Source organism: Bufo bufo, chromosome 5 (genome assembly GCF_905171765.1).
Source record: "Bufo bufo chromosome 5, aBufBuf1.1, whole genome shotgun sequence".
NCBI lineage: Eukaryota > Metazoa > Chordata > Amphibia > Anura > Bufonidae > Bufo > Bufo bufo.
The window spans coordinates 453,769,783-453,782,512 of record NC_053393.1 but is presented as its reverse complement, the minus strand read 5'-3'; the positions used below and the strand labels follow the sequence as shown (position 1 = coordinate 453,782,512).

The following is a 12,730-nucleotide window of genomic DNA, read 5'->3' as shown; positions in this document are numbered from 1 at the left end:
ATACAAAAGAAGCTAGTGGGAATAAGCGAGTTAAATCAGGCATAAATTACAATATAAAAAGGGGTTGTCCCAGATGAACAATCCCTACTTTCATTGAAGGCAGACCAAAAATTAGCCGACCACCACCCTGCTTTAAAGGGGTTGACTGAAAGTTTAATACTGATGACCTATTCTCCGGCAGCCCTGCCAATCAGCAGCACAGCCTCCTTACCAAACACAGTGCCGCCCATTGTATAGTGGCTGTTCTTGGAATTGCAGCTCAGCGACAATGACATCAATGGTCGGCACCCCGCTGATCAGACCCTCGGCCAACCCCTGTGGCCTTTAGCTGCAGCCAGTTACTCATTTCATATGAACGGCCGATCATGTAATACACTGCGTGCAGAATTATTAGGCAAATGAGTATTTTGACCACATCATCCTCTTTATGCATGTTGTCTTACTCCAAGCTGTATAGGCTCGAAAGCCTACTACCAATTAAGCATATTAGGTGATGTGCATCTCTGTAATGAGAAGGGGTGTGGTCTAATGACATCAACACCCTATATCAGGTGTGCATAATTATTAGGCAACTTCCTTTCCTTTGGCAAAATGGGTCAAAAGAAGGACTTGACAGGCTCAGAAAAGTCAAAAATAGTGAGATATCTTGCAGAGGGATGCCGCACTCTTAAAATTGCAAAGATTCTGAAGCGTGATCATCGAACAATCAAGCGTTTCATTCAAAATAGTCAACAGGGTCGCAAGAAGCGTGTGGAAAAACCAAGGCGCAAAATAACTGCCCATGAACTGAGAAAAGTCAAGCGTGCAGCTGCCAAGATGCCACTTGCCACCAGTTTGGCCATATTTCAGAGCTGCAACATCACTGGAGTGCCCAAAAGCACAAGGTGTGCAATACTCAGAGACATGGCCAAGGTAAGAAAGGCTGAAAGACGACCACCACTGAACAAGACACACAAGCTGAAACGTCAAGACTGGGCCAAGAAATATCTCAAGACCGATTTTTCTAAGGTTTTATGGACTGATGAAATGAGAGTGAGTCTTGACGGGCCAGATGGATGGGCCCGTGGCTGGATTGGTAAAGGGCAGAGAGCTCCAGTCCGACTCAGACGCCAGCAAGGTGGAGGTGGAGTACTGGTTTGGGCTGGTATCATCAAAGATGAGCTTGTGGGGCCTTTTCGGGTTGAGGATGGAGTCAAGCTCAACTCCCAGTCCTACTGCCAGTTTCTGGAAGACACCTTCTTCAAGCAGTGGTACAGGAAGAAGTCTGCATCCTTCAAGAAAAACATGATTTTCATGCAGGACAATGCTCCATCACACGCGTCCAAGTACTCCACAGCGTGGCTGGCAAGAAAGGGTATAAAAGAAGAAAATCTAATGACATGGCCTCCTTGTTCACCTGATCTGAACCCCATTGAGAACCTGTGGTCCATCATCAAATGTGAGATTTAAAAGGAGGGAAAACAGTACACCTCTCTGAACAGTGTCTGGGAGGCTGTGGTTGCTGCTGCACGCAATGTTGATGGTGAACAGATCAAAACACTGACAGAATCCATGGATGGCAGGCTTTTGAGTGTCCTTGCAAAGAAAGGTGGCTATATTGGTCACCGATTTGTTTTTGTTTTGTTTTTGAATGTCAGAAATGTATATTTGTGAATGCTGAGATGTTATATTGGTTTCACTGGTAAAAATAAATAATTGAAATGGGTATATATTTGTTTTTTGTTAAGTTGCCTAATAATTATGCACAGTAATAGTCACCTGCACACACAGATATCCCCCTAAAATAGCTAAAACTAAAAACAAACTAAAGACTACTTCCAAAAATATTCAGCTTTGATATTAATGAGTTTTTTGGGTTCATTGAGAACATGGTTGTTGTTCAATAATAAAATTAATCCTCAAGAATACAACTTGCCTAATTATTCTGCACTCCCTGTACAAGTACAGACAGGGTCTACAGCGAGAGCTGTACTTTTGTCGGGGGCAATGCCCTTTGGCTCCTGAGCTTGGGACTCCATAAATGATGTCCATATGCTGTTATATGGCATATGGAAAGCAGTGGTTTTCAAGCTGGCGCCATTTACGCTGGTATGGGCCGTTTCTACACCTCTCCGTTTCCTTGTGATCCATTTCCAACATAAGGTTATGGTAACAAATCACACGGACAACTTGATGTTGTATATGACAATTTTATAGATCCGGCAATAAAAATAAAAAAAGACTGTAAAAAACCTAAGTGTTTGTCTTAGATCTGATGAATAGTGAACTGTTCGCCCACAACTGCTGGCTCTATAGTAACAGCCACGATTTGGTTCCTGGAAGCTCTTATGATTAATAAACGTTAATTTATCACACGTGAATATTACCGTCTCCTGACTAGTGAATGGCCTCCTCACAAGGCGGCAGACATTTCTACATACACAGAACATTCCTAAAGAATAATGAAACTGTTCTCCTCTCTAAATTGCACCCAATTGAATTATGGCAAGTTACAGTTCTACGGGGCAAGAAGCAACATGACTTTTTGTTCATCCCTTGAAAAGATCTGATTAGTTGGAGAAACATGAAGAATTAAAGCCCCTTTCACACGGGTGAGTTTTTAGCGCGGGTGCAATGCGTGACGTGAACGCATAGCACCCGCACTGAATCCTGACCCATTCATTTCAATGGGTCTGTGTACATGAGCTTTCTTTTTCACGCATCAGTTCTGCGTTGCGTCAAAAACGCAGCATGTTCTATATTCTGCGTTTTCCATGCAGCCATGACCCATAGAAGTGAATGGGGCTTCATTGTATCCGGAGACAAGTGCAGATGCGGTGCGATTTTCACTGATGGTTGCTAGGAGAGGTTGTTTGTAAACCTTCCGTTTTTTATCACGTGTGAAAAACGCATCAAAACGCATTGCATCCGCGCCGAAAAAAACTGAATGCAATCGCAGACAAAACTGACTGAACTTGCTTGCAAAATGGCGCGAGTTTCACTGAACGCACCCGGACCTAATCCGTCACGCTCGTGTGAAAGAGGCCTAACACATTAAAGAACAAAATAATAGACCGAAGAAAGCCAGGACAAGTCTGCAGCAGATTAAAGGGGAACAAGCCCGCAACATAAGAGTCTGCCCGAGGACAGAATCTTACTGGATGGGGACATGCTCTACAAAAGGACAACAAGGCATGGAGAGGTTCCTCTATACTAAACAGGAGGGGGGTTCACAGCAGCTCGCAGGCTGCCAGCTTCCTCACCGCGCCTGCGCCGAATACTGAACGGCACAAGATTTCCCCAGAGCACAGGGCTGGCAGACAGATGCGAGCGCTGCCTGGCCCTGTCAATCAGGACTTGGAGGGAGGTGACAGAGGTGGGAGAACGGAGCCTCTAGGAGCAGGAACAACGCCCCCCGCTGCTCCTAGAGGCTAATTAGCATATTATAAAAGTTAGATTTCTGGCGTAACGGAGGCATAGATAAAAGTATGAATTGGATAGTTAGGTTTAGCGGACATTACAAATCGCTAATGTCAGCTAGCTTAATCGGGTTAAATCTGGTGGCAGAAACCCTTTAAGGGTCCAGTCACATGTCCGTAGTGTATTGCGGATCCGCAATACACCCGGCCAGCACCCTCGTAGAACTGTTGCGGACAAGACAAGATTAGGACATGTTCTAGTTTTTTCCGGAGCTGCGGACCGAAAGATCGGGGTCGCGCCCCGGAAATGCGGAGAGCACATAGTGTGCTCTCCGCATCCATTCCTGCCCTATTGAGAATGAATGGGTCCGCACCCATTCCGGATATTGCAGAACGGATGCGGACCCGTTCCACGGACGTGTGAATGGACCCTAATAGTGGAGTGGATATTGCAGCTAGGTTTTAGAGGAGGACAATAAGAAAAAAATATTTTTCATTAGACCTCAGGTCAGACCACCAATCAGACCTCAGCTCAGACCCCAATGTGAATGACCCCCAATCAGATCTCAGCCCCCAGCAGCCTCATATCAGCCTCTCATATTAGCCCCCAGGTGTCCCCATTGCCTCATATCAGCCACCATTGCCTCTCATATGCCTGTGCCTTTAAAGAAAATAACTTTTTAAGCACAGAAAATTCAAACCATCCAAAAGAGTAGGTCTATAGTGTAATGGCAACTCTTCTGCCTACCAGAAAGGAGGTCTGGGGTTCAAATCCTGAGGAGAACCTGTGAATAATAATTTCCTTGGTAAATGTCTATGTGCAGGACAAAGGCGCCTCTCCCCCAACACCACTTAAGGGCTCTTTCACACCTGCGTTATTGTCTTCCGGCATAGAGTTCCGTCGTCAGGGCTCTATGCCGGAAGAATCCTGATCAGGATTATCCTAATGCATTCTGAATGGAGAGTAATCCGTTCAGGATGCATCAGGATGTCTTCAGTTCCGGTACGGAACGTTTGTTGGCCGGAGAAAATACCGCAGCATGCTGCGCTTTTTGCTCCGGCCAAAAATCCGGAACACTTGCCGCAAGGCCGGATCCGGAATTAATGCCCATTGAAAGGCATTGATCCGGATCCGGCCTTAAGCTAAACGTCGTTTCGGCGCATTGCCGGAGCCGACATTTAGCTTTTTCAGAGTGGTTACCATGGCTGCCGGGACGCTAAAGTCCTGACAGCCATGGTAAGTGTAGCGGGGAGCGGGGGAGCAGTGTACTTACCGTCCGTGCGGCTCCCGGGGCGCTCCAGAGTGACGTCAGGGCGCCCCAAGCGCATGGATCACGTGATCGCATGGATCACGTCATCCATGCGCATGGGGCGCTCTGACGTCATTCTGGAGCGCCCCGGGAGCCGCACGGACTGTAAGTATACCGCTCCCCCGCTCCTACTATGGCAACCAGGACTTTAATAGCGTCCTGGGTGCCATAGTAACACTGAAAGCATTTGGAAGACGGCTCCGTCTTCAAATGCTTTCAGTACACTTGCGTTTTTCCGGATCCGGCAGGCACCTCCGGCAACGGAAGTGCATGCCGGATCCCAACAACGCAAGTGTGAAAGAGGCCTAAGTAGGCTACTTTCACACTTGCGGCAGAGTGATGCGGCAGGCAGTTCTTTAGAGTACTTTCACACTAGTGTTTTTCTTTTCTGGCACTGGGTTCCGTCAAAAGGACTCAATGCCGGAAAAGAACTGATCAGTTTTATCCCCATGCATTCTGAATGGAGAGTAATCTGTTCAGGATGCATCAGGATGTCTTCAGTTCAGTCTTTTTGACTGATCAGGCAAAAGATAAAACTGCAGCATGCTATGGTTTTATCTCCGGCCAAAAAAAAACTAAAAGACTTGCCTGAATGCCGGATCCGGCATTTTTTTCCATAGGAATATATTAGTGCCAGATCCTGCATTTAAAATACCGGAATGCCGGATCCATCCTTCCAGTCTGCGCATGCGCAAACCAAATGAATAAAAATTAAATTAAAAAAAAATGTGAAAGAAATAAAAGCAGGATCCGTTTTGCCGGTCAACGGAAAGACGGATCCGGCATTTCAATGCATTTTTCAGACTGATCAGGATCCTGATCAGTCTTACAAATGCCATCAGTTGGCGTACGTTTTGCCGGATCACTGTGTGAAAGTAGCCTTAGTATTCACTGAAGTGAATACTAATGAGGCCTCCGACCCTGCCTGGATCTGTGATGTTCTAGCTGGGAGGGGAGGGAGAGGCAGAGACCTAATGCTGCAAACACTGGGATGGGATGTAAACACAGGGTGCGGGTCACAGACTGCATTTACTCTGGAGAATGTCTAAGTGCACTCGGAGCCTCATCTTCTGCTTTATTTAATGCTGGAGTTATTGTGTGTGTGTGTGTGTGTGTGTGCTGGAGTTATTGTGTGTGTGTGTGTGTGTGTGTGTGTGTGCTGGAGTTATTGTGTGTGTGTGTGTGTGTGTGTGCGCTGGAGTTATTGTGTGTGTGTGTGTGTGTGTGCGCGCTGGAGTTATTGTGTGTGTGTGTGTGCGCGCGCTGGAGTTATTGTGTGTGTGTGTGTGTGTGTGTGTGTGTGCTGGAGTTATTGTGTGTGTGTGTGCGCTGGAGTTATTGTGTGTGTGTGTGTGTGTTGGAGTTATTGTGTGTGTGTGTGTGTGTTGGAGTTATTGTGTGTGTGTGTGTGTGTGTGTGCGCGCTGGAGTTATTGTGTGTGTGTGTGCGCGCTGGAGTTATTGTGTGTGTGTGTGTGTGTGTGCGCTGGAGTTATTGTGTGTGTGTGTGTGTGCGCGCGCTGGAGTTATTGTGTGTGTGTGTGTGTGTGTGTGTGCGCTGGAGTTATTGTGTGTGTGTGTGTGTGTGTGTGTGTGCGCGCTGGAGTTATTGTGTGTGTGTGTGTGTGTGTGTGTGTGTGTGTGTGTGTGTTGGAGTTATTGTGTGTGTGTGTGTGTGTGTGCTGGAGTTATTGTGTGTGTGTGTGTGTGCTGGAGTTATTGTGTGTGTGTGTGTGTGTGTGTGTGTGCGCGCGCTGGAGTTATTGTGTGTGTGTGTGTTGGAGTTATTGTGTGTGTGTGTGTGTTGGAGTTATTGTGTGTGTGTGTGTGTGTGTGTGTGTGCGCGCTGGAGTTATTGTGTGTGTGTGTGTTGGAGTTATTGTGTGTGTGTGTGTGTTGGAGTTATTGTGTGTGTGTGTGTGTGTGTGTGTGTGTGTGCTGGAGTTATTGTGTGTGTGTGCGCTGGAGTTATTGTGTGTGTGTGTGTGTGCTGGAGTTATTGTGTGTGTGTGTGTGTGTGCGCGCGCTGGAGTTATTGTGTGTGTGTGTGCGCGCTGGAGTTATTGTGTGTGTGTGTGTGTGTGCGCTGGAGTTATTGTGTGTGTGTGTGTGTGTGCGCTGGAGTTATTGTGTGTGTGTGTGTGTGTGTGTGTGTGTGTGCGCTGGAGTTATTGTGTGTGTGTGTGTGTGTGCGCTGGAGTTATTGTGTGTGTGTGTGTGTGTGTGTGTGTGTGTGTGTGTGTGTGTGTGCGCGCGCTGGAGTTATTGTGTGTGTGTGTGTGTGCGCGCTGGAGTTATTGTGTGTGTGTGTGTGTGTGTGCGCGCGCGCTGGAGTTATTGTGTGTGTGTGTGTGTGTTGGAGTTATTGTGTGTGTGTGTGTGTGTGTGTGTGCTGGAGTTATTGTGTGTGTGTGTGCTGGAGTTATTGTGTGTGTGTGTGTGTGTGCGCGCGCTGGAGTTATTGTGTGTGTGTGTGTGTTGGAGTTATTGTATGTGTGTGTGTGTGTGTGTGTGTGTGCTGGAGTTATTGTGTGTGTGTGTGCTGGAGTTATTGTGTGTGTGTGTGTGTGTGTGTGTGTGCTGGAGTTATTGTGTGTGTGTGTGTGTGTGCTGGAGTTATTGTGTGTGTGTGTGTGTGTGTGTGTGTGTGTGTGTGTGTGTGTGCTGGAGTTATTGTGTGTGTGTATGTGTGTGTGTTGGAGTTAGTGTGTGTGTGTGTGTGTGCTGGAGTTAGTGTGTGTGTGTGTGAGAAACTCCTTTAAGGCCTGCAAGGAGTGAGCGCTGCATCGTGGAAGCAACATGCCGATGAGATCTCCCAGTTGCGGCACCAGTAAGAGTCATTTGTATACATAACTCTATTACACCGTCCAGGTCTCCTCTGTGGAGGTTCTGCTGCTCTCCACCCCCCTGACTAGCCACAAAGCACATCTAATTGAATAAGAAGCAAATAAATTGAGCAAGTCATGTACAATGTCAAGGCACTAAATAGAGCGCAGGAACAGCAGAGCTGATGCAGAGGGGGCTCCATAAAGGCTTGATTTAAAGCGGCAGTTCCTGAACTAGAAAACGACCCGTGAACATCTCCTTCGCTTGCTGCAAGAAATCAGCAGCATACAATACGTCTCAAGACTGAGGAGCCTTCTAAATAAAGACCAAAGGTCTCCTCGCTGTCCTCTGCCATAGGATTTGGCAGGGAGCCCACCCTCGCTGCATTGTAGCATACCGCTAAGCCGCCATTAACCCATTCACTGCCTAGCAAACACGACATTCATGACATGAACATTATGAGTAGAAGCACGAATATTATTCCCATAGACGGCCAAATATTTTCTGGAGATACGTGCTATAAAGCAGCCATGGCGGGGGAGCGGATATTCTTCTGGATAGGACGCGGTCAGGTTTCCTGATGCAGTTATGGAAGCCAAAATCAAGAGTGGGTGATACAAGGAGAGAACGTATAAAGGACATATAGGACTTCTCTTCAGGTTCAGACACCTGGAGCCCCCCGCCGATTAAATGCTCAAAGAGAAATCCGCGGTTTTACCTGCTCGCCGGCAACATAATTACAAGCCGTCCCATTCACTCCTATAGGACGGCTCTGTAGCATACAGTTGAATAGGAAGGAGCCGTCCTATAGGAGTGAAGGTCCATGGCGAGCAGGCTGCACTGCCATGGAGAGCGGCCTTCTCTTCAACCAGCCGATTGGTGCCAGGTGTCGGACCCCCACCGATCTGATATCGATGACCCATCCTGAGGATAGGTCAACAATATTAAAATCCCAGAAAACCCCTTTAAGCATTTCCAATAACATTGGAGGTCGTCTACTAAGTGCTCAATGCCACAAGTCTTAAGATCCCGTTTGGCGACTAACACCCATGCAACAATATTGGTCGCAGGGGCGTTTTTATGTCGGCCTCACCACTCGGAGGGAGTGAGCGGGGTCCGCCCTGACAAATCTATCATCTTTTAGGCATAAAAGAGGAGTGAAATCTACTCCAGTCAGGGGCACAGACTGCTGGCAGTGCGTCTAGTTTAGGATGAAGGGCATGCCTAGTCTTAGATTAGGCAAATCCTTTGGCAGCGCAGGGCCGGGCCGGGGGGGGGGTGAAGTTTGGGAAACAAAGTCCAGCATAAAATGACCCCCATTATGGTTATCCTTACAAGCCTAAAAATCGGTGCCTGTAAAACACATGCTGATGACAAAGACTTTAAAGCAGGCATGCTCAACCTGCGGCCCTCCAGCTGTTGTAAAACTACAACTCCCACAATGCCCTGCTGTAGGCTGATAGCTGTAGGCTGTTTGGGCATGCTGGGAGTTGTAGTTTCGCAACAGCTGGAGGGACGCAGGTTGAGCATGCATGCAAAAGGGACCTCACCACTAATAGACTCTAAAGTAACAGCACAACGTGTCTCCCACTATAATAGAAGCAAAAATGAAACAAATGTAAAACAGATCGGCCGATGTGAAACATCAGGATACAAACACTGAGCTCATAAAAAATAACCACAAAGTGTAAAAAACCACAAAACAATGGCCACTAGTATACTGCCTTAATACAGATCAGCAGGATATAAGAAGACTATAAAAGCACGCGTACTACTGATCAGCATCTAGGCCGACACAAGAGCGCGGCCGGACACCAGGAGATGCAGCTCCGCTCAATTCCAGCAATCAGACTGAACTGTCAGGCGCTGTTCACACGGCGAGTGCTTGTTGCAGGTTTCACGCCGCCCGCCGGCCCATCATGTGCGATTTCTTTTATATTATTCTGAAATCACATTTTAGGCCTCATGCACACGGCCGTTGGTTTGGTCCGCATCCGAGACGCAATTTTTGCGGCTTGGATGCGGACCCATTCACTTCAATGGGGCCGCGAGATGTGCACAGCATTCCGTGTACTGGCCGCATCCGTTGCTCTGTTCCGTGATCTGCAAAAAAAAAATATATATCACCTGTCCTATTCTTGTCCGTTTGGCGGACGAGAATAGGCAGTTATATTAATAGCTGTCCGCGCTGTTCCGTAAATTGGGGAACGCACGCGGACGTCATCCGTGTTTTGCGGACTGCAAAACACACAACGGTTGTGTGCATGAGGCCTAAGGGTAAGGTTTTTTTTTGGAGGAGATTTGGAGGCTGATTTTTTAGCCAAAGCAAGAAAAGGATTCGAAAGGAATGAGAAATAAAGGACGGACTGGTACTTCTCCTTCCTGCTGGATCCACTTCTGGCTTTGGCTGCAAAACCTGCAGGAAAACCCGCCTCAAAGAATCCTCCAAAAAAAACAAACACTGTCTGCCCTCACCCTAAATCACTATATTACAGAATTAAGCAGAGAAGTTCTGATCACTTTTTGGATCTCCTCCAGGTGACACTAGCAGATCTCCGACATGACCCTCCTGACACCATCTTGGTGCTTGCCTCAGGGATGTAGTAAAACGAGGGGATTTGTCCCATTTCCAGTCAGCCCACCCCATCGCTAACAGCCTCAGTAGTATCACCCTGCAGGTCCCAACAAGCAGCTCCCACCGCCGTCTGCAGCAGTGGCATGGAAGAGAAGGAAGGAGGCCCCTCAGCCTGCACCCAGGGTCTCCTCCACCACCCCTCCGTCTGTCTGTTTCCACAAAATTCTCAAATCAGAATTTCCCAAAACGCAAGTGACACCCTACCGTATAGGGCCTCACCTGGGGGGACATGCCCGACCACGCCTCGGGTTCTGCATTATTTTTAATGGGGGGAAACATTCCACATGTAACCGTCTCCTGCCAGGTTCTCGTCATAGGGGAACGAGCGGGTTTGCTCCATGCTTTGAGAAATCTGAGACGGATGGATGCAATCTCCCGACCATAGACATAATATGCGTGTGCGTTTCATAACTTCATTGTTCTGATATTTACATGACTCATCTCGGATCTGGATGACGGAAAGCAGGGGAACTATTCCCATTCGGTGGCCAGTAGGACACAATGTAAATAATACCGCTCTACATTACACACATATAGATATTCCAGATCTTCTGGGTCCAGAAATCACCTCGACTTGTAGCTGATCCCTTCAGCAGCTAAATCCAAGGCAGTGGCTTGTTAGCGCCCACCCTGGCACATGCCCAACCACCTCCCCAAGAAAACGACGCCCCTACTCCAACCGGCAGAATGGATATGGCTCTCTATCCTGGCGGTAACCACCAGACCTAATGTCCCTGCAGCGGCGCCCCTATCAGCAGGGCGGGCGACGACTGACCACAAGAGATAGGCAGCCCGCGGCGGGGTCCGCGTAACTCAAGAACTTTCATGTAACGCAGCGCGGTCCGTACGGAGGGGTCAGGGGGGAAGAAGTAGAGTGCGAAACAATGAGGGGTGGAGCAGGGGTACAAAAACAGCACACAAAATGCTGAACATGTCTGCAGCCCTATGGCGGAATACACAGTACAAGCAGGTAGGGTAGGTGCACCCCCGAATGCAATCAGCAGCGGAGCAGCGGCTGCGGACGGGGACACTTCCCAGCCTAGATCGGATCCCCTCTTATTAACCCTGTCCTCCCCTTCCATCTGGCTGCCTCTTATATAAGAGGACAGGACGCAGCATTTGCCTCAGCATCCCAACGCAGATGTCGCTTGCTTGTCATAAGTCCCATCTTCCCAAAATTTCTGACCAGAATTCTCACCGGGGGGCACCGCTGATCAGTATCTAATACGGAGGGACGCCGCTTATCGGAATGATTTACTAGGGGGACACAATATCCAGCTAACTAAACGCTGCAATGCTCAGTGTGACCGTGCATGTGGTGTGAAGCCAAATTACAATATGGTGTATATATATATACAGAATAAAGTGGCAGTGCCATGTCTGTGTGCAGTCATACCCCTTCCCCTCCTGGCAGCTCCGCAGGTCCTTCTCATTAACCCGTGAATGCCCTAGCCCCCTGACAGCCATGTCAACAAGCGCTAGGTGTCTCCCCAGCCTGTAGGTAGGTAGACAGAAGTTTGTGCGGGCGCTAGGCCTGCGGGACGCTCCCAGCAGGCACGGGGGCGACTCACGTCTTCTGCACGGGTTTGCGCCTCTTCCTGCTGGCGTACATGATGTTGCTGTTCATGGCTCCCGCACACTCGGACTCGGGAGAGCCGCCTGAATAGTTAATGGCTTTCTTCTGGGCTTCCTCCTGCCAGGCCAGCCGCGGGCTCACAGCGCCGGTACTAATCCCAGGTCCGGGCAGCGTCTGCGGTTCCTGACGGGCGAGGAGCGGAGACCAAGTGAAACTCCGTGGAGCCGTCCCCGCTGCATGAGATAATGCGCACCGCCCCGCGCCTGCTTTTCTCTTCCCTGCCTCAACGCTCCGTAGATGCTAGACCCTGGGCAGCCAAAGGACCTTTGATGATGTCACTGCCATGTGACCGGTCACATTTCTGGGAGGAGTCAGGGCTGGGGAGGTTAGAGCAGGGGAAGCGGCGGCGCTCGAGCGCAGGGAGAACTTAGGAAGAAGATGGAATATTGTATTCAGGGAGAACGGGGGAATGTGCCGCAGCAGAGCTGTGTGTGTGTGGTGTGCATGGAGCAGAGCTGTGTGTGTGTGTGTGTGTGGTGTGCATGGAGCAGAGCTGTGTGTGTGTGTGTGGTGTGCATGGAGCAGAGCTGTGTGTGTGTGGTGTGCATGGAGCAGAGCTGTGTGTGTGTGTGGTGTGCATGGAGCAGAGCTGTGTGTGTGTGTGGTGTGCATGGAGCAGAGCTGTGTGTGTGGTGTGCATGGAGCAGAGCTGTGTGTGTGTGGTGTGCATGGAGCAGAGCTGTGTGTGTGTGTGTGGTGTGCATGGAGCAGAGCTGTGTGTGTGTGGTGTGCATGGAGCAGAGCTGTGTGTGTGTGGTGTGCATGGAGCAGAGCTGTGTGTGTGTGTGTGTGTGGTGTGCATGGAGCAGAGCTGTGTGTGTGTGGTGTGCATGGAGCAGAGCTGTGTGTGTGGTGTGCATTGTACATGGATCACAGCTACAGTTGCAAGAAAAAGTACGTGAACCCTTTGGAATGATATGGATTTC

General features: G+C 48.9%; 1 protein-coding gene across 2 annotated transcripts in view; it reads right to left on the bottom strand.

The window, feature by feature from the left end:
* The window catches only part of AHR (aryl hydrocarbon receptor), a 131,788-nt gene extending 119,708 nt beyond the window's left edge, over positions 1 to 12,080 (bottom strand). For both annotated transcript variants that reach the window (XM_040433679.1, XM_040433681.1), the window contains exon 1: positions 11,740 to 12,080. In XM_040433679.1, the coding sequence (XP_040289613.1) occupies positions 11,740 to 11,795 (56 nt within the window). In that variant the 5' untranslated portion in view covers positions 11,796 to 12,080. The remainder of the gene's footprint in view (positions 1 to 11,739) is intronic.
* Between the last annotated feature and the right edge of the window lie 650 nt (positions 12,081 to 12,730).